This window comes from Cynocephalus volans, chromosome 7 (assembly GCF_027409185.1).
Source record: "Cynocephalus volans isolate mCynVol1 chromosome 7, mCynVol1.pri, whole genome shotgun sequence".
Classification (NCBI taxonomy): domain Eukaryota; kingdom Metazoa; phylum Chordata; class Mammalia; order Dermoptera; family Cynocephalidae; genus Cynocephalus; species Cynocephalus volans.
Window position 1 is genome coordinate 135,437,996 of NC_084466.1, and position 21,465 is coordinate 135,459,460.

Here is a 21,465-nt window from a genome sequence, read left to right on the forward strand (position 1 = left end):
CATGCTTTCCACAGGCTGCTCCCAGCCACGGACCGAGTGTACCAGGGATACCATGACAGGCTCATTCCTGGGAGACAGGGGACTCCTTGAATAGTGACTTTGACTTGAGGGCTCCCCATCAACCTTGCCAAACTTTCTTAGAACTGCACGGTAATCCATTGTAATCTAAGACTCTTCCACCCGACTTTCCTTCCTTCCCTCCTCTCCTTTACAAGAGTCAGATCTGTATCTCTGTATCATGGCTCTCCCAGCCACACCTGGCTCCCTTCCATTTTCCCTAAGAGGGCATTTACCTTCACACATTTTTTTGCAGGTCTAATCCTGTCTTGGCATCTGCTTCTTAGAGGACCTGAATTAACATATGTGCCTTTCTTTCTTCTCTTTTCTTTATTTAAAACAAAAAATACCTTTCTAGCCTTTAAGGGTGAGGTTAGAACTTGAGTAAAGAGGCTGAGGCAAGTGTCCTCCTGGCTCTTTTGTCTAAGGATGCTATTTGAGATCCAACAGGATGTAGCCCATTCTTCTGAGCTTGGGAGTTTGTGAGCTGGCCCAAGGGCACTTGGCAATGCAGCCCACTCCTCCTTTAGGACACACTCATTTCCCTTCCTGTGGTTCCCCTCCTACCTCTCAAGCTGCCCCACTTCAGTCTCATCTGGCAGTCCTCCTAGCCCATTCTCTTACTAATGTCGAAGGTCTCAGTTAGATTAGTTCATTTCCACTGCTGTGAAAAGACAACCTTTCCTCTAAGAAATGCAGCTTTGCATTGTGAGTCATTGGAGTGAAGAGAAAAACAAAAATCTATTTTCCTGCACAACTCCTTTTCCAACTGCATCCACTTCATTAGATTGATGCTCTCCTTTTCTTTTGGATACATGACTAGAGAGAAAATGCTGACAAAGTTGCTGATGACTTTCAGCAGCTTAATGAGTATGTTCTTTCCGAGAGGTTAAGTTTTCATTGTTGACTTTAACTTCTTCAGCCTGAACTTGCTACTTGAACACAGGCTTGGAATTCACCAGCCACAATTTTCTCCTCTTTATGAAGGGAATTTCATTTAAAGATAGGATGTCACCAACTAAATCACTAACCAACCTCTTCTCAAATTATAAGGCATGTTGTGGGGACCAGGTGCCCAGTAAGGACCAGCTACCAGCATTAGTCCTCATGGTGCGTGCCTGGATGGAAAGGAAGGTGGGGCAGCAGGGAGAACACTGCCTTTAGAAAGTGGTAGACCTGAATGTAAATATTATCTAGGGCATGCTGTATGACATAGGGCTGGAAGACAGTGTAGACTAATGTACAAGAGCTTAGCTCTAATGTCAGACAGATGCAAATTCAAACCTTGAGTTTTGACATTCATGAGCTGTGCAACCCAACCTCTTTGAGTCAAAGTTTCCTCATCTTTAAAATGGGGACAAAGTTCTGGCTTCCAGAGCACTGTTAAGAAGAGTGAGAATGTTTATCACCAGTTCTATCTAGCACTTAATCTGCGCCAGTCCTTGCTCCAAGTGCTTTATGTACATTAATTCATTTAATCTTCACTGTGGCCCTGTATGGTAAATATTATCATCACTTCCATTTACAGATGAGGAATGGGAGCACAGAGAGGTTAAGGAATTTGCCTAAGGTCACACAGCTGGTAGTCAGTAGAGTTGGTATTTGATACAGGTAATTTTTGTCCAAAGTATGGCCTCTTCATCACTCTGCTGGAATGCTGGTGGGTCCTTACCACATGTCTGATTTAGAGTCAGTGCACGGCATATGTTAACATTCATCATTTTCTTCAACAGCACCCCCTATCATAATTGCCTCACCTGTACATATTTCTGCTTCTCAATATATTGATTGATTGATTAGAAATTGGCTTTGTCAGAATTAAATGAAGCAATGTCCATAGAGGACATTGTGCCTAACTTAAAGAAAGCCCTTATTAAGTGTCAAATTTCAGGTAGTTATTGTTGGCTCTCCCCTTCTTTCCACTGTCTTTTTCTCTTTCTCTTTCACTTTTCCTTCACTGTAAAGTCACTGGTGCCTTTGTGGACAGGATTCTTAATATTACTTCCTACACCTATGACTGCTGAGCAGATGGTCACCTCTTCCCTACACTCCCCTTCTTTAGGGGAGAAGGGTTTCATCAGTTAAGCATCGAACTCCACATAGGTGTTGCTTTAAATGTTACTTAGTCAGGATCCTGTTTCAGTTTGATCTTCTTTCAGAAGTCCATGATGAAGGTGAATGGATCCCTTTCTTTCTCTAAGAAATATTTTTTGGTGATGGTTGTAGTGGACATTTATCTTGTTTCTTTTTGTGGCTTCCCAGCATCTGAACTCTCTTCCTGTGTATATTTCCCATCCTAGGAGGCAGATCTCGCATCCATTGCATCTTTAGGGCACAGGCTAGTGACCCAGGCTTGGCCAATCCATGCTACTGATACGAAGAAGCAAGTAGAAGGTTAGCAGGTGGCAATGGTAGCAGCCACATCCCAATTCTGAGGGGAGCAGGAAAAGCTGTGTTGGCAGTGAGATCCAGCATTCAGCTGTGGTGGTGTTGGTCGAAACTCAAAACTGTACCTTCTCAGGCTTGGGGATGCTGGTAACAGGTCCTTACAGGGCAAATTCTGTGGTGTGATTTCAGGTGTCATTCAGGCTGCAGAACCTCTGGACCTAGTTCTTCAGCCCTCCCAGAAATTCTGGGAGTTACCCAATATCCTTTTAAGGAAATAATTTTCATCTTAAATCAGTATTGTTTTTGCTTACGATAACACTGACTGACACCATGCAAAAAGATGTGATGGAGAATAGTATCAATCAAGTCTTAAAGCTTTTGTCTCTTTAGTGAATATACACATACTAAAAAGAACAAGTGACTAGTAGTTGCAGCAGGTGCATTACTATTTACGGTCATCTGTCTTGTCTTTTACTGCACGTTTATTGACGGTCAGTGCTGTGCCAGGTGCCGAGGACATAGTGTTGAGTGAAATAGACACTTCTTCACTTCTTGTTTTCACGAACACACAATGATAGGAAGTCCTAATTTTGTGGTTGTTTGGCTGCTTTCATCTGTATTTCAGGTTTTGTTTTATAATCATTTGCCTCTGTAGAAATTCAAGAGAGTTGCAATGTGGAATGTTGTTTTGATGTGAATCAATTAATTAATTTCCTATTTAGTGCTAAAAGGGATATGAAGTGGCTTATCAAAAATGCACAGATATAGTAAAATGGAAGAGTATCAAATAATGAAAACAAATGGCATTTAGTAAAAGGGTAGCAGACAATAAAATCTTGTTAGTAAGCCTGTTAGAACAAGTGAATTCAGCATTCAGCTTGGCTGTCGAGACAAGAGGAAGACAAAGTGAGAAGACAAAGCCAGTTTAAGAAAGCCTTTAAGAAGGGATGTCAGTTTCACAGGAGAAACCTGCGTTTTCCTGGCTGTAAATTTTATGGGGAATTTGCTTTGTGGTCCTCTTAGAAGGGGTGCTGAACATTTTACAAAATATGGAAAATAGGCATAATTGGAATGCTTCTCTAAATGTGCTTGCTGTGGGTGCTGGTGGCAAGATATCTATTAGATTATTAAGGGGTTGGAAGGGTGTATGTGTGTGTGTGTGTGTGTGTGTGTGTGTTTGTGATGTCAAGAAGAACCATTTCCCAAAGTGCTATTTCACTGTGATGGTTAAAAAAAAAAAAAAGACCTGAAAGAAGACATATGTGGGTGACATTTGGTGTAATCTCATGGAAAACTTATACAATACAGTTTGCTTTCTCTAATTGTTTGCAACAGGGACAGAAACCTTGGTGGAAAATGCATTCTTAATGTGGCCTTCTTTGCTCTCCCCATGGAGTCTGAGTGGGGACTAATCCTAGCTCTCAACCCATTTTTACCAGCTAAAGTAAGCATTACACCAGCAAGTGAAATGGGAGCCCCTCCTAGCCTTAGCTCTCTCTTTTAAGTTATGAATTGATATGGGACAGGCTTGCAGCAGGAAGACACAGAATTTGATGATGATGATATGATGATGGTGATAATAAACCAGACCATGATGGAAATTGTGGCAGTGGGCATATTCCAGACTTAAGGAATACTGTAAGAAAGTTCATGGAGGTGAGGCAGTGCATAGAGCCTTGGATACCATTCTAAGAAACTGGGAAAATTTTAGGGAGGGCAACCTATGGCATAATCGTCCTTAGCTTTTAAGAGGCCATTTCCACCAACAGTGTGGAGCTGTGCTGTTTAAAACCACTAGTCACATATGGTTATTGAGCGCTTGAAATGTGGATAGTCTGAACTTAAATGTGCTGTAAGTATAAAACACACACTGGATTTTGAAGATTTGGTACAAAAATATGTAAAAATACCTCTATAATTTTTATGTCGATTACAAACTGAAATAAAAATATTTTCATATATTCAATTCAATAAATTATGTTATTAAAATCAACTTCATTGTTTCTTTTTACTTTTTAAATGAAGCTACTAGAACATTTAAGTTACCTACGTGACTCGCATTAGATTTCTATTAGAAGGTGCCGCTGTGGAGGCTGGCTTGGAGAAGGGAAGAACTGAAGACCAGGAGAAGATAGGAAGCTATTGCAAAACCCTAGACAAGAGATGATGAGGGTCAGACCCAAGGCAGTGACTCTGGGAATTGACAGGAGAGGACAAGTAAAAAGGTTGTAATAGGATTTGACAAGGGGTTTTCCAGAAGTGGGGTTTAGAAAAAGGGAGGAGTCAAAGTTGCATGTCAAGTGTGTAGTCTAGGTTATTGTTTTAGGTCTTGATGCATATGGGCGTGAAGTTAAAGAGAGAGAACGTGGTGAAGTTTTAGGAGCAGGAGTCAACAGCAAGACGTGGTAGGTAGTTGAAGGACAGAAATGGATGAGACCATTGGGCTCATTCAGGGAGAGGGAGTAGAACTAGAACAAAGCACAGAGAATTTGGGGGATGATGGGGGTTGGGGTTCAGAATCCAAGATGTGGATGAGAGAAGAAAAGCTGATGAGCTTGACTGAGGCTGGTCAGGGAGAACCCAGGAGACCCTGGTGTCATGTAGACCACACAAGACCTTTCCATATGGGACATGTGTACAAATGCAGGAAGCAGAGGTCTTGGGCGAGGCTGTCAGGAAGCCACAGGTGGTGTTTGTTGGTGTAGGGCTTTGACTGAGTCACCTGAAGACAGAGGTCATATTGCAGAGTGTGGCTGGTGAGGAAGGGGAGACTACTGGTATGGGGAAGAACTCTCTGGAGAGGTTTGGGCACGACAGAAGGTTGGTGGGGACTGGGAGGCGCTGGCGAGGGTGGGGGCTGGGACAGCACAGGGCTGAAGGCAAGGATTTTTAGGAAAAGGATGAAGGAGGGAGAGACTGAAGGAAGAAAGAGGACGTGATAATTCATAAAGCAAGGCCAAGAAAATGAACTGGTGCAGGAGATACATGTAAATGTCACACCTGCCAGTCTTTTATATATGTATGTGCACACACATATTTTTTTAAACAAATATTTCAGCCACATCCCTGCAAGCCCATCCCGAGGATCCGACTCTTCCAAGGGTTCCTTCGAAGGGGAAAGGGAAGCAGGAGACAACTGTTAGAGCTCTGCCTCCCTTGCAGCCGACCGCTCTCGCCAGGGGACTACAGAGAGCTGCGGGGACTGGACGGCGCTTGGGAGACGGCGCTCTCCGGGGCTGTATGCACCTTTTTTTAGGAGGCCACCCAGATATCATCATCAACAGCTGAGACGCCCTGTACCCTGCTACCTCCGACCAGAGTCCCATCAGAGGAGCGGCCCCGCGTCCCTGCGGAACGCGGCTCCACTCCGGCTGCAGCGCCCGGCTTTCTCCAGCAGGGGCGCCGGGAACCCGCGGATGGCCGGTTCTCGTCCTGCGCCAGATCCTGCGCCCACCTGGGCCTGAAGCGCTGGAACTTTTCTCGGGGTGGCCCGCTGCCCTCGGTCTCTGGCAACCCACAGACCCCAGGACGCGCCTCATTCTGGTTGTCACCAGCTTCGTTCTCCGGCCCCGCCTCCCCCTTTCCCAATTTCCCGTTTGGCCCGGGTAGGAAAGCAAGTTCACGGGGTGGGGGCTCCCGAGAATCGCTGGTTGGAGTCCCGGGCGCCTCCTCCCTTCCTCCATCCCTCCGGGCGCTCTTCCGCCTCTTCTCTCTCCCTGGTCCTTTCGCACCACTCTCCTGCCCGTCTCTCCTCCACCGCTTCATCTCTCCCCTCTTCTCCCACTCCCTTTCCCCCTTTCTTCCCTCCCCTCTAGGCGCGTCCCCTTCCGTCTGGCTCCGCTTTAACCCTCCCCTACAAAGCCACTCTTGCTCTGATCCCCTGCGGAAGGGCAGGGTCTGGAGGCCGTCTCCTTCTGCTTGTGCCCTCCTTCCACTCCACTCCTCTCTTCATGGCCCCTTCTCCAGCTCCTCGCATCTCCGACTTTTCCACCCTGGAAATTCCAGGAGCTTCATCGGAGGCGGCGGGCTACACCACCTGTGCCGCGGCCTGTAAGCGACAGGTCGAGGACGTCCTCGGGTGTAGCTTCCCTCTCTCCAGCCCACCCAAAGTCTCAGTCTTCCCACGCCACGAAGTGTCCCCGCCGCACCAAGCGCCCGGGCTGAGCTCCTGCAGCGGGGCACTGGGGTCTGATAAGCCCACGCTGCTCTGGGTCGGGGACCCTCTAACCGGCGACTGACACGTTAAAACAAATGAGCCCTCTCAGAAATGGATCTGGGGAGAGTGGGGGCGCGGCCGCGCAGTCCCAGGCAGGAAGATGGGGTCTAGATCCTCCTAGTGGGAGCAGATGGTCTTCACTACTCTCTCTCCCCACCTCTGGCCGCGGGTCCTGGGAAGGAGATCCCCCGAGCCGGAGGAGAGCTGGCCAGCCCCTGACCCCGCCGCCGGCGCTCTTGCCTCGGCCCCCCAAGAGGTTTAAGCATATCCCATCCGCGGGCGGTGGGTGCGTGGGGCGTTAGGAGTTGGGGTCGCAGAGAGCGGCCTGCCTTGTTCTCAGCATTGCCTTTCTGACGACTCACAGGCTTCAGGAAATACAAACACAGCCCGCGCGCGATCCGAGCGCACCCCCCATCGCTCACACTAACACGCACACATGCTCGTGCAAACGCGCACGCACGGAGCCGCGCGCCCCCGCACACCCCCTCCCAGGCTCAGCCAGGTACCCCACCCCGCGGCGCCCGCCCGCCTGCCTGCCGCTCGGGGCTCGCCCCTCGCCCCACCCCGCCCGCCTGCGCTCACGCACGCGCACGCACGCATTTCCCGCGTCCCCGCGTGGGGGCGCAGGCCTTCGCGGGCGGGGAGCGGGCCGGGCTGGAGAGCCGCGAGCGGAGACTCGGGTGCATCCCGTGCTTGGCTTCCGCGCGCCGCCTCCCCGCGCGAAGGCTCCGGGCTCCCCCTCGGCTCCAGAACGCGAACAGTTGGCGCTGAAAACACTTTACTCCTCCCCCTCCTCCCAGGAGACCCCTGTACCCTCCCTGCGCGCCACCTCCCGCCTCCCCATAACAAGCCGGAAGAGTAAACCCCCAAACGCGGCGAGAAGTGGCTCCCAACTCTTCGCCGGGAGCAGGCTGGAGGCTGGGTTTCGGAGAGACTCGGGATTGGGGTCCATTGCCAGCCCCTTCTACTGGATATGGCTTGATTTTCATATTTTAAAAGAGGATTTTCTTATTACCTTAGAACAACCCTCCTTGCTACAAAATTTCTAGAGGAGCTCAGTTGGGGGGAAGATTTGGGGGAATCTTATTTTAAGGAAAAAAGCGCCGAAGGGGCATTTATTAATTTGCTTCGGATTTTGGAATCACCCTCTGGACGAGAGAGCGAGCGAGCGAGCGGGAGCGAGGACGGAAGAGTGGCGAGGACCGGCGAGGCTCGCCAGCCGGAGCCACCTCCTTCCCGGCCGCCCCCTCCCCACTCCCCCAACCCTCGCTCTCTCGCTCGCTCGCCGGCGCGCGCACACCCCCCCGCGCCGGACCCGCACCTCGGCGGGCGCCACACATTCGGCAGCCCGAGCCGCGGTAGCCGCAGCGGGATGGAGGCGGCGCACACGGAGCGCCCCGCAGGCTGGCCGGGGGCGCCCCTCGCCCGGACCGGGCTCCTACTCCTATCGACTTGGGTCCTGGCCGGCGCCGAGATCACTTGGGGCGCGACGGGCGGTCCCGGACGCCCCGCGGTCCCGGCTTCTTGGCCACCGGTGCTACCTCCTCTCTCGCCGCGGGCAGTGGCAAGGCAGTGGCCGGAGGAGCTGGCGATGGCGCGGAGAGCCGCCGCGCTGGGGCGCCGGCCCGGACCAGAGCTGCTGCCCCAGCCGGATGGCGGCAGCAGCGGCGAGATGCAGGGTGAAGCCGGAGGGACGTCTTCGGCGGGCTGGCGGTGGGGCCAGGGCAGCCCAGCTCCTGGCAAGCCTGGCGGCGCGAGGAGGACTCGCCGGGCGCAGCCCCCCAGCGCCCTGGAGCGCGGGGACGCCCGGGCTACTGCTCCGGCGGATGGTTCCAAAGGAGGCCGTCCTCCGGCCAAGGGTTCCCGAGAGGAGGTGAAGGCACCGCGGGCTGGGGGATCGTCGGCTGAAGAGCTCCGGCTGCCTAGCACCTCATTCGCGCTGACCGGAGACTCGGCCCACAACCAAGCCATGGTGCACTGGTCGGGACACAACAGCAGCGTGAGTACTCGGCGGCGGATCTGTCTTCTGACAGCACGGGAGGATGGGGGGCGGGGGCGGGAGCGAGGGACAGATAGTTGCTGGGGGTCGAGGCGTAGAGGGGGGGGTCTCGACTTTTAGAGAGAACAGGTTTGTCCGGCAAACAGGTTAAAGGAGTTTGTTGTACGATGATGTGTGCGTTTGTTTACTGGAGACCCTAGGATTGGGGCTGCCGGGGGGACAGAGGAGGAAGGGCTTTCTTAAAGATGAGTGCGGGGAGGGATCTTCGGTCATTTTCTCCCATACTCGACTTGGGGAGTCAGTTTTCCTCTTTTTTTTTTTTTTTTCCTTTGTGGGGGGGGGTGCGCTTGAATTCGTGGGCGAGGTCACGGGCTGGTTTGGGGAAAGAGCCTCTGGACAGACTGACGGAGAGCTGCGCTGTCCGGGCTCGCCCCTACTCCCACTGCCTGCCCCCGTCACGCGGAAGGGAACCCGGGAGGTTGCGGCCGCTCGGACTCCCGGACTCCTGGCGCTTTGGGGTGGCTGCTCTCCTCTCGAGGCGCATGGTCTCCCAGCCCGGGCGGGAGGTTGGGCCCCAGCCTTGGTCTTCAGGTCACTAAAGGTTCCTGCTTCAAAGCCCAGGCAGCTGCCCTGAAAGCTATAGAAGAGGTAGTAAAAAAAGTTTAATGCGTGAAGCGAGATGCACCACCCACCCCACGCCGCTCGCCCTCACGCACGCACGAACACACGTAAGTCGCTGAGCAGAAAACTCTCGCCTCCACCACCGCGCCCTGTGCCACAAACAGCTCCCGGAGTGGAGCTGTGCTTTCTGCGCACCTCTCCGCCCCTTTCTGCCCGCCGCCAGGTTCCCCCGGACGCTGCTGTACCCAGAGGTGGCGCCGTTGAGCCCGCTCGGACGACTCGGACGCTCGGGGCTGGGGCGCCGGGCTCTGGGCATCTCCTGCCGGGGCAGCGGCAGCGGCCCGCAGCGCGTGCCCGGTTGGGCTCCCTCCACCTCGCCCGCACCCAGCGCTGTGCAGCCAAGCCAAGGAAAGGCGGGGAGTGGGCTCCCATGTTTTTTCCTACTTCCCTCCCTCCAGTGCTCCCTACTTCAGCCAGCTTTGCAAAAATCCTTTCCTCTTCTCTGGCTCTCGGATTCAGATCAAAACCTGACGTTGAGTAGAGTAGGAGGCGGAGGATGATGGATTTCTGTACGAGCAGTTTTGGGGAACTTATTTGATAGGAAAGCACCGCCCCTCCCTTTTGTATTTCTCTTCATGACTGGCCTTTGAAAAGATTTCCCTGGGAAATTTTCGCCTTGTTTTAACAGAGCTTGGTGGTGTCACAGGGTGGGTAGTGAATAACAGGAAAGCTGGGGTCTGCAGAGCGCAGCACCTAAGCAATAGCAAAGTGCAGTTTTCCTGGTTCTTAATAGTAGACACCATAGCGTGGGCAGCCCAGCCTGCTAACAGATGCTGGGGCGAAGGGCCAGTGGAGTCCAGCTCCGTGGCAGCGCGGTGGCTGGCTTCATTTGCCTTCCGTGAAGACCCCAGAGCCTCCGGCTGGGCAGCTCTGGGGTAGGGGGTTGGGCAACGTGCGCCTTTGCAGGGCTGGGTGATTGAAGACTTCCAAGTCCCTAGAAGACGTGTGTGTGTGTGTGTGTGTGTGTGTGTGTGTGTTTTCGGGTTCTTCCTTGGTGAGGAGGATGGACAGGATGTGTGGAAGTAAATGTATCCTAGGAAAAGAAGGTGATGTTCTCACACATCTGTGGCTTTATTACTGCCTCATTTGGGCCATATAAATTCGCTCTGCCTGGAGTTTTCTTCTATATCTGCCTTTATTTTAAGGATCATTTCTGAGTGTTGACAAAGCCCCCAAGGATGGGACTTTAGCGAAAATGCTTCCTACAAGTAGTAGTTAAATGTGCATGGTTTTCTCTGCCCATCTTCGATGCAGTTGAGCAGCAGAGGAAGTGAGGGGCAATCTGGCCTGTGTCCCCCTCTGGAGAAATGATTCTTCAGTCAAAAGAAGGCAGAGAGGGCCTGAGCAGTGGATGTGTTGGAGTCCTTAGTGACAGCAATGAGATTTGGGTAATCCACTCATGGCCCTGGGGCACTTGTTGGCTGTGCTCTTGGCCAGCCTTAATGCTCAAACAAGGGCAAGGCAGCACAGAGGGGTGCAGGGCCACATCCTGCCCTCTCTCTCCAGTTTAGAGAGGGACTGCCACTTTAGCCCCTGGACTGTGACTGCATTTTGTAGGCAATACCAAGGAGAGAGGCATCCTTTATGATCAGCCCTGTGATGCTCCTTGAAGAAGATGGGGAAACATGTTAACATGGTCCTGTATTTGAGAGACTTCAAGGAAGCAACCATTGTGAAGGTAGCTGGGAAACTGGTTTCAGCACCATCACCCAGTTGGTTTTTCTCCTTTCCCCCTTTCCTGATGGCTGGAAAAGGAGGTGCTGTAAAATGAAAAGCCAGGGTCAGGAATGATGGAGGATGATGAACTTTAGGAAGGTTCCTTTATTGTTGGTTTCAAAGTGGAGGAAGATATGCCTAAGGCAGAGAACATGGGGCCTAGAACCAGGCTCTTTTGACATGGAAAGACAATTATCTTTTTTTCTGGCTTCCGAAGTATTCAGGTCCTTCTTCAGGAAGGCCACCAGTTTCACTTTCAACACACACGGGGTGGGTTTTCCTGCTCTCCTTCCAAGTGCCCTCAGTGAATCTCATTACTTGATATGAGTTCCCTTTTGGGGAGAGTTTTCAGTCACCCCATATAACTGAAAGTTGAACTGTACTCTGAAAGAGTTTGTGGTCAGGGATTCAGAGCTGGACATGTGAGATAAGGACCTTCAGTCTACCTCATTGGTCCAGCGTGTGTTCCAGGGTCTTAGGGGGCAGAGGGCAGGAGGAGATCCTTGTCCAAGGCTTGGGACAGGTATTTGCCTTGGTCCCAGTGGCTTGGGGACCAGAGGAGGAGGTGCCCAGCAGGCTTGAGGCAGAAGGAATCAGGAGGGGGATGAGGTCTGGCTCCCATCTCTGACAGTGTTGCCCTGCCAGGTGTTCTGGGTGGGAGGTGAGTGAACTTGGCCATGGAACCTCTACACTTTGCCATTGTTCTTTCTTTTCTGCAGTTGTCTGCAGCTGGGATCTTGGTGATTAATGGGTTAGAGAGTGTTTCACAAACACCCGGAGGGAGCCCAGTCCCTGTCGCTTCCAGGGAAACAGAAAAACACATTATTCTGTACTTTTCCTTCACATGAAGGAAGAAACCTCCCTGCTTGCTCAGTGAGTTGGCAAATGGCTTTGGAGAGTGGAAAGTTGTGAAAACACAGCCCAGTTCTCCATGCCTCCTCCTCTTTGAATTAACCCTTCATGGGGATCCCCCATTCCTGGTGCTGAGGTGAGAATACCGCATCCTCCCTTAGATTGGTCCCCTTCCTTTCCGACGGCTCACTCACAGCAACAGTGAGTTGCAGGCTGCCGGCCCTGCAGTGTGTCTGCTTGGAATGACTTGCCAAGTGGTTTTCAATTAATGTGCCCAACACTGCACCTTGGTGAAGAGAAACAGGGAGATGCTGCTAATTCCAGGTCCCTGCCAGATCACCCTTTCCGGATCATGCTAGTTGGTGTAACATATAAATTCTCCCAGGCAGGATTTCCTATCCTTAACTAATTCAGCTGGACTGTGTTCTAAAATATTTACTCCTACTGTGCAAAATAGTGACAGATTTGGTCAGATTAATTGTATTTCACTCACTGGAACATCTAATTGTGGCTTCCGAACAGATTTTTCAAATAGCTTTTGGCTGGATTGTCTTGCTTCATCGTCCCCAGTAGCAGTTCCCATGTCACAATATCTTAATGCATTTTGCCTTTTCAGAGGCTCAATAAAGAAGCCTGCCACAGAAGCCATTCTTCAGGGTTTTGCCAAAAAAAATCTGTTTTTAATTAATATTACAAGGGGAGCTGTCTCAGTTGAAAAGTAGCTGGGAAATGCATGGGGACATAACAGCACTAATTGCTCCTGGTCACTGTCCGCCTGGTGGAGGGGTGGGGAGAGGAGGGGCTGGACACAGGCTATTTGTCTGCTCCATGTTTCCTCTGATGGCTGGGTTGTAGGGTGTGATTTGCTTCTCAGATCCTGCAGTGATTTCCAAGGTGAGCAGAAGTTGCAGACTCCTTAATTGGGAGGGCTCATTTAATGATTGCAGAAATGCAGTGGTTGGAACTTGCTTTGTAGCTGGCAAAGAAGGAAAGCCAGGAAGTGGCTTCACCAATTGTGTCAGATTTAAGGGCAGGGGAGTTGGTGGCACCAGTATCAAAAAGGCTCAGGGGGTAGAAGGAAGAACTGCTTCTTCCTCGGATTGTGTAAATCTATTGTCACTGGAGGAATCCTGTAACTGAATGACCTGAGAGCCCCAAATTATTCCATAAGGAGCAGAACGGTGTGGCAAAGCCAGCCATGCTAGATAGGCAGATCTGTCGGAAGGCTGGTGGTTTATCCAAGGCTAGGTGGAGATTGACCAAGTTACCTGAAGCCTGTGGCTTGACCTTACCTGTTGTTTTCCTGCTTTCTACCTTCCTTTGGTTTCTTGGCTGGCTGGAGACACTTTCCTTATGGGGAGAAAATGTCAAAGGGTGATTCTGCAGCAAGTTTGGGAGAAAAGGCCTTGTGGAGGAGGAGGTGGAAAGAATGTGAGTGTCTAGTTTTTTTTCCCTTTTGGTAGGCAGAGTTGGCTCTGTGGGACGAATCTGTTTTGACCATGTTTATTCCCCTGGTGTTGTGGATGACTGAGAGAAGGCCCTGGATGGAGTTCTGACTTTGTTGATAGTCTGTGGGGATGAAGAAGCTCTGCCTTACATGTAGTAGGTACTTGGGAATATTTGACCAGGAGGGTAAATTAATGACAGTCCCAAGTCTCATCAAGCAGAGGCCACAAAGGAATGAGAAATCATTGTTGCCTGGGATATGGATGATTTCATAACTTGACAGCTACTACAACCAGGAGTATTTCATCAGTATGTTTACATTCAAGCTTGAGTACCATTAGCTTCCTGAATTCACACCCAAAGTTATTAGGCTGTCATTCAAAGCCCTTCACTGTGTATGTCCTGGGTCTACTTCTACAACTTTGGATTTGATTGCTCCCTGATTTAATTCTCCACTCCAGCCAAGGCAGCCTCTTCATTGTCCCAAGCTCCTTCTTGCCTCTCAGCTTTTGCTCTGGCAGTCCCTCCCAGTTGGGATACCTTTCTCCCCCTATTAAAATGCACCTGCTATTCACAGCTCAGTTCAAGATTCAAACACAGTGGCTCTATGAAACCTTCCCCTAGAAGCCTTTATTTCCTCTTTTCCCACTCGTTTATAGAATCTAGAAACTGTGCCACATGTTTGATCATGTTTAGTTTAGTTTAGTACTTGGTTACCTGAATCTTGTATTACTTAGTGAGTGTTTTGAGGGTCAGGAATGAAACAATTAAAACAGCACCCTGCCCTCTGCATCAGGTGTGAGTTCTGCTCTCTTCCTGTATGCCCTGCAGCCTGCGGCACAGTGCATGCCACATACTCACCAATACTGGACTGACCTGGGAGCTGGACTGTGCCTTAGCTGTGGGGAGGGGAGGGCAGGGGAGAGTTGATCATTTTTGCCCTAAGATGACTAACAGCTTAATACTGTCTCTTAATAAATTGTGTTTTTACACCTGGTTTATCATTTCATATTTGAATTTTAACATGATTCAGAGGGATCTCTACCCCACTTAGTAAGAGGATAAAAATAAGGACTAGCCAACAATCCTGGCTTTTTCTCATATGCTTCAGAGATACACTCACACAAGATATTCAGCTGTTTGCTAAGTGTTTCCTGTGCATGTGGCATTTTTCTGGGCACTGTGGGGCTGGTAGGGATGGATGGGAGAGAGAGAAACAAGGATACGACAGGGTTTGCCTCAAGGTCCTTCCAATATGCTTGGGATGGGAGATAGCTCTTCTGTAAAGTTAAATAGCACATGACAACAAGACAGATGCCATTGAGTGATATGTGGTTAATTGTCAAGTGATTGTTTTAGGCTGTGAACTCAGAAGAGAGAGGATCACTGTGGGATCCACCCCAGGCATCTTAGACTCACAGAATGTCAAGGCTGGAAGTGCACTTGGGAGTTGTCTTCACCAAGTCACTCAGCATAGAGATGAAGGATAGGAGGCTCAGACAGAAACATGGCACTCTGCTTGGACCCCAACTGTCCTTTGCTTTTGGAATAGCTGTCCCTTGGTCACACCCATTTTTCTTCTTTCTGTTTGGATTAACAGAGCATTTTTCTTCCAAGAGGATTTAGATCCTTTTACTGAAGTGAGGTAGGGTGCTGCCCATTTTATAGGTAGGGTTGACTGAGGCCTAGGAACGTATATATGAGGCTAGACAGAGAAACTTAAGAATAGATTCCTCCCTCCTGTTTCAGGCTTGTGCGGTACAGCCACCCTGCCCACCCATCATGGTAGCTGCAGACAAGAAATACCAAGCTTGTTAATGTTGGATGAGCTGTGTCTTACTAACGGTTGTTAATGGGGGTGACTTTTGTGAGTCACCTTGTTATTTGAATTAATGAGTGAATCAAGCCTGGTTACGTCACCAGGAACATTTTGCTCATTTATTTAGATCAGTGTAGTTTGGATTTAATTATTTATGGAAATGCTGTTCTTTCTAGTACACTAATAAATGTGCTATAGTAAATTTGGAAAAAGTAATGGAGACTAAGAACTCAGGACTGCACAAATAGCTTTCTGCTATTAAGTCCATGCTGGGAAGCAGAAGAAACCATTTCTGCTTGGTTGAGATGAGAGGGACCTGGGGTCAGTCATTCAAGGCTATTGGTCTGTAAAACTGTGTCCGTGGCTAAGCAGAGGCTTGTTACTTGGCATGCACCAGAAATAAACCTAGTTTAGCGAGAAAACTGGAAATAAAGCTGTGTAGGATAATCAAGGATCCTATTAGCTGTGGAGGGGGATTGTTTAGCGTGGATATATGTTATGACTCGTATGTATTCCTACTTGCAGAAGGTTTTCATCCTGAATGCAATCCTCTTCAGGATTTACTGAGAACAGATAGACTGGGAACATGAAATAGGCCACATACTAAATAGAATCATGGATTCTGGACCCAGGTGACAGGGTTCAAATCTTGCCTCTGTCTCTTAATAGCTACGTGACATTGGGCAGGTGGTTACCCTCTCTTTATTATTTCTTCATCTGAGAAAAGGGGTGATAATAATATTACCTCTCACATTGGGCTGTTGTAAGGATTAAATGTGTTTGTACTGGCAGAATACCTAAAAGTGCCTGACTTACCTGTGATGAGCCCTCAATATATTTTTAATTTGTTTAGTTGTTATTTTTATATCAAGAAGGGATCTTCTGTTCATTTTTGAATGGAAAAATGGAAGCAGAGGAAGGAGGTACTTGCTCAGAGTTTCCTAGTGAGCTGAGGGCAAAGCCTTGGCTAAAGCCCAGTTCTTGGTGGGATGCTTATGTCCAGCAGCTCCCATAGTCCGTGTCTTCAGGCAGATGAGTCTTTGTGATGTCTGCCTTTTGTATAGTGCCAAGACAGATGGTAAAAGAGTTCTAGAAGTGAATGACTGGGGACCTGGATTGTTGAAACTCACACTCAGAATTTATAGTAGAAATGCTTAGAATCAGATTGGTTAGAGTCAGTTTAAAGATTGCACTAATTAGTGATGAATAACCTTTTTTCAGGGCTCTCATTGTGTGGAGGGTTAAGGGATCCAGAAAGATGAAGAGTAGCTTTTCCTGGCTTGGGCAGCCATGATTAACACCTCACAGCTAATCATGGAAGACTTCCTGAAGGAAGTGAATGATACGTGCAGCTTTCAGAAAGCAGGAGAACACTGGGCTGCTGGGACTGGTTGGCCAGCAGAACCCACAGTGCCAAAGACTCATCTATGTTGAAGTCACCGGATGGACCCTGATGTTCCACTTTTTTCTCCTCTCCATCTCCTAGCTTTGTCTTTGTGCCTAGTGTGAAATGGGACTATCCATGGCTGGAACTATCTTCAGAATATTTGCAGCTTCTTTTCCAATATTATCACACTGGCCAAACCCAGTAATTATTTTGTAGTGAGCTATATCCATCGAGTTCCAGGCTTGAGTTCTCTTTGTATCTTTACCTTATGCACCAAGAATGGAACCTGAGATCCCTACACAGACACTAGAGGGAGTGTTGCCCTGAGAAAGAAGTGAAAATGAATAGGAGGAAGTAATGAAAAAATGCTCCACCAGGAATTGTTCCAAAGGAGAGAAGATGAGAAGAAGTAACTTGTAAGTGCATTGTTTGAGGGTTTGTTTAGTGACCCATAGATGACTAACTGATTGGCAACAGGGTAGTTCAGTCATGGGCGTTGATCATTCAGCATCTTCCTGCAGAAAGAAAGAAATGGATGTTTTGATTCAGCAGTCGGATATTCAGCCCATGAATGAATTAACTAAGACTCTACAAATGGATCCATGTGGAAGTGATGCTGAAGCTTGGTTCCCCCACCTCTGCATTTTCTTCCTTTATGCTTCCTTACTCTCTGTGCATGGTGGTCAGTCAATAGAAGCTTACTGAGTTGAATGGAAAAAATCTTGGGGATGGGGAAGGGTCTGGCCTGTTCTTGCTGCCTCCAAACCTGGAGTCTGCACCCTGGGGACATCACAGCTGTCTCTCACCAGTTCTCAGGTCCTACACACCTGACTCAGCCCTCTTAAGATCCTTTTTGGCATCTATGATGAGATAGGCAGTTTCTCATCCAGATGGTTAGAATCAGGTTAAAGATTATGCTGCTGCATAAGAAATGAACTTTTCCTTTTACAAATCTGTTCTCAGTGGGAGACGGAGAACAATTACCGGGTTGAACATTGTTTTCAGGACTAGAAAAGTAGCTCAAGCTGCCATATCTGAATGTGATTACCGTAGTGGGGGATCTTGTCTACCATAAGTGTTTTGAGACTGTGAAACAGGGGATTTAGAGAAACTTGTTTTTCAGGGCAGTGGTTGTAGAAGACGGTATCTTTACAGGTGAAAGAATTGCTCATCTTGCTGTGTTTCTTTCGGTATTGTTTATGCTTGAAAGCAAACTTTTGATTGGAAAAGTTCTCAAAACTCTGAAATGTCTTTTCTGTTCTGAGAAGGTTCCCAAGCAATGGTGACCTTGAACAAGTCTCTGAGCCATTGTCTTACTGGGTATAAAATGGGAATAATACCAGACTTGCAGGGTTGTTGTGAATCTTAGAGATGATGCCCATAAAGGATCTGGTATAATAGTGTATTTTGTTGGCTAAGAATATTAGTTTTCATTATCTGTCTGCATGGGAGATGGGGTAGGTTGAGTGTCTTCTCTAGCAGATCTATTGGTACCCTGACCATATCCCCAGGTGCTTTCCATTTCTCTGCATGCTGGCCTGACTTCCAACCACCAGCACCAAGGGCTGTTTGCCCAACAGCTTTCTGTGACCACTGGAGCTTACTTTGATCACATGAGGCTCAGGCTGGAAGAGTCAGGGAATTAATGTCTGTTGAAGAGTAGGGAGTAGCCAGTGATAGTCATTTCTGTCAATGGCTAGTGGAAGTCAGTGGATAAATACTCAGCTTCCTTGCCCTTTGGGCTGTGCTAACTATGAGGCTTGTTTTCTACACTGTGTTCCAGTGGGATTAAGTCTCAATTGCCTACCATGGGGACTTACTTGCTTTATTGTCTGCCTTCCATCCCTATCTTATTCCCCAACTACTCTGTCAGTACTTCTTGGGATCACTTCCAAAATAAACTGCTTAAATTCAAATCTTTTTTTCAGGATATGTTTCTGGAGTAACCCCAACTGAGATACCTTAGTTATTTTCAAGTGTATTAGTTTGAGGTCTCTAGAGAAACATAACCAATAGTATATGGATATAGCTATAGGTTTACTGTAAGGAATTGGCTCATGCAGTTGTGGTGGCTGCCAGAGACCCAGGAGAGCCAGTGGTATAGTTCTAGTCTGAGACTGAGGGCCTGAGAACAAGGAGATTCCAGGCTGTGTTCACATCCTAAGGCGGGAGAAGACTGAGGTCCCAGCTCACAGGCAGTTAGGCAGAGAGAAAGAATTATTTCTTATTTAGCCTTTTCTTCTATTCAGGTCTACAATGGTTTGGATGAGGCCCACGGACATTGGGGAGAGCAGGCTGCTTTACTTAGTCTACTGATTCAAATGTTCATCTCATCCAGAAACACCTGCACAGACACAGCCAGAATAACGTTTAATCAAATATCTGGGCACTCCATGGCCCAATTAAGTTGATACATAAAATTAACCATCCCACCGAGCCAGAAAATTTCCCTAAACTCTTAAAATCCTGCTTTGGGCCCTACCATCGTATGTACAGTGTGTAGAGAGGGAGAAGGAGTCACTGACTGTAGTTCGGAGGTGTATCTCTGTTTGAGTTGGCACCTTCCAGAAGAAAAGAGCCCAGTCTAGGGTTATACTGAATATCAGTGACATAGTGTCGGGGCTTTGAGGACGTGATACATACCTCCAAATTAGTTTCACTGTCATTGTACTGAGAAGCCCATCTTACCCCAAGGCATGTGCTTAGTCTTCACAATACCCAGAGTCTCCCTAAAATTTGGATCTCTACCTCCTGGCAGGTGATCTCCTGCCTAAGAATAGGGTGTGTGATTTTTTTTTTTCCTTAAACTTCATCAGGAGTTTGGCAGGGAGCAACAGAGCTCACACTTGGTATCTTCCTGTCTATGATAACATCAATGAGGGGCAGCATCATGATATGTTGGAAAGAGTATTGATCTTGGAGTTGGGACTGTATGGATCTGGGTTCCCGATTTACATTAGCTATCTTCAGCAAGTCACCTGCTTCTCAAGTGGAAGGAAACGAAGACCCTTCCAGGTGTAGTAGCTTAGTCTATGAGTAAGAGGGGTGTGTGTGTGTATGTGCGTTCTTTAAAATGGGTGCGTTATTATTAAGAAGAGGGTCTGCAACTATGATAAAAATTTGGAAAATGCTTCTTTCAAGCATACATAGATTTGTTCTTACTTGAGCAAACTTATTTTCATTCATTCTTTCACTCATTCTTTCAATAATTTGTTTGCTTGGTGTGATGCGAATTAAGTTATTTGAATTTTCTGCCATTCGGTTTCCTTATCTATAACATGAAAGAGTTGCATAAACTGGTGCAGGCCCATCTCACCACAAACTAGATGTGATATTAGGTCAATCATTTCTTTATGTGTGAAATGGAGTTAATCCTATTTGCTCCCTTTAAGTAACAGTTAAACAATGAGATGCTGCTCATAGGAGGAAAGAATAGGGGGTGACATGACCTCAAGGTGTTAGTTTTACCTTACCTTACCAGGAGCTGGAGCTCCTTCAACCACAGATTTGAGATCATGTGTAGCTCCTGCCGCCTTCTGCCTTTTCTCAGTACAAACAAAACAATTCCATTAGCACACATATTAAAAACCCTAAGATTCTTATTCTGGGCATGATATACAATTTATTTCAAGTCACATCTGATATAATAAAATTCTCAGATGGGAGAGTAATTTGGATGTTTTAAAAAAACATTTGTTTCAGAACTTGACCTGTATTGATTGCTGTGCCTTCTTCCTTCCAGATAATGTGAAGTGTTTGGGGAGCACCTGGTATATGTTTAGAGAGGCAGTGTGTGCAAAGACCATATGATGCAGACTGGACACCCCCAAAGCTTATAGTTTTTTGTGTGGGAAACACATATTGGACAGATATTGCAGAGAGCAATGTGTGATAGCATTAATTTAAGCATACTTAGGAAATAAATTGAATGTAATCAAGACCAGTGAATGAAAACTAATAAAAGTGTTTAAAATACTATGGTTGTTTTTATTATCTGTAACAAAATGCAGTCGCATGATTGGAAATTGATGTTATTCTCTTTAACTAGACCTGTGTCCCTTTGATGAGGTATGTCCTGAGCTTTGAGGTCAAATAGATTATCCTGTGTTCTGATAATTGTTCAGAATTCTGCTGTATCATTTTGGGTTATGACTTTCTTATAGAGATTTTTGTTTTACCTTGTTTCTACTTGTTTTATGTTCCTTATAGACAGGGGAAACATTTTCATCATAGCACTACTATATTCCAGCTTTTTAGTTGTATTATTATTGGGTATTCTAATTTGTACTGATATCTTTCCTTCTAGGCCTGTTTATCTTCTGTCATCTTGAGATTTCTTGATTTCTGTTATCTTGATATATTTATTTTACTCCTGGATTAGTGACTCTGTTTCTTGGATTCCATTTCTTTTTTTTTTTGGATTGCTTTTCATTTTTCAGTAGTATATCCTCAAATTATCATTTTCAGGAAGTGCAGGAGGATGTCCTGGTTTATACCTGTTGTCCTGACAGAATGTTAACAGATTTCTTTTAACTCTCAAAAGTCACCCAATACTTGGGAGTTACTTTTAAAAAAATTTTTGGTGTGTCTAAATTTTTATTTTGCTCTCACATTAGCTTAATGGTTCATCTGGACCTAGAAATCTAGGGTCAAAAATTTCTCTTGAATCTGTGAAGTACTTAGATTACTTGCTGGTTTTGCATCTTCTGCTGTTTTTGGATAGTATGTGTCTCCCTTACCTCCCACTCAGGGACTGATGAGGGTGGGAAAAGGAGATGCCTAGCATGGGACACCTGTGACCGTGTTCAAATTAGTGGTGCACAACACTTTCGGGAAGCATGATTCATTAAAACCAGGTTTATACAAAATTGGCAGTATGATGTGGGGCATTTAAACACTCTACA

The 21,465-nt window shown here is 47.6% G+C and overlaps 1 protein-coding gene across 1 annotated transcript in view; it reads left to right on the forward strand.

Moving 5' to 3' along the window:
* Positions 1 to 8,033: 8,033 nt before the first annotated feature.
* Positions 8,034 to 21,465, forward strand: part of SORCS3 (sortilin related VPS10 domain containing receptor 3) — a 575,161-nt gene continuing 561,729 nt past the window's right edge. Inside the window, exon 1 of the mRNA XM_063102487.1 lies at positions 8,034 to 8,660. Within this exon, the coding sequence (XP_062958557.1) occupies positions 8,034 to 8,660 (627 nt within the window). The remainder of the gene's footprint in view (positions 8,661 to 21,465) is intronic.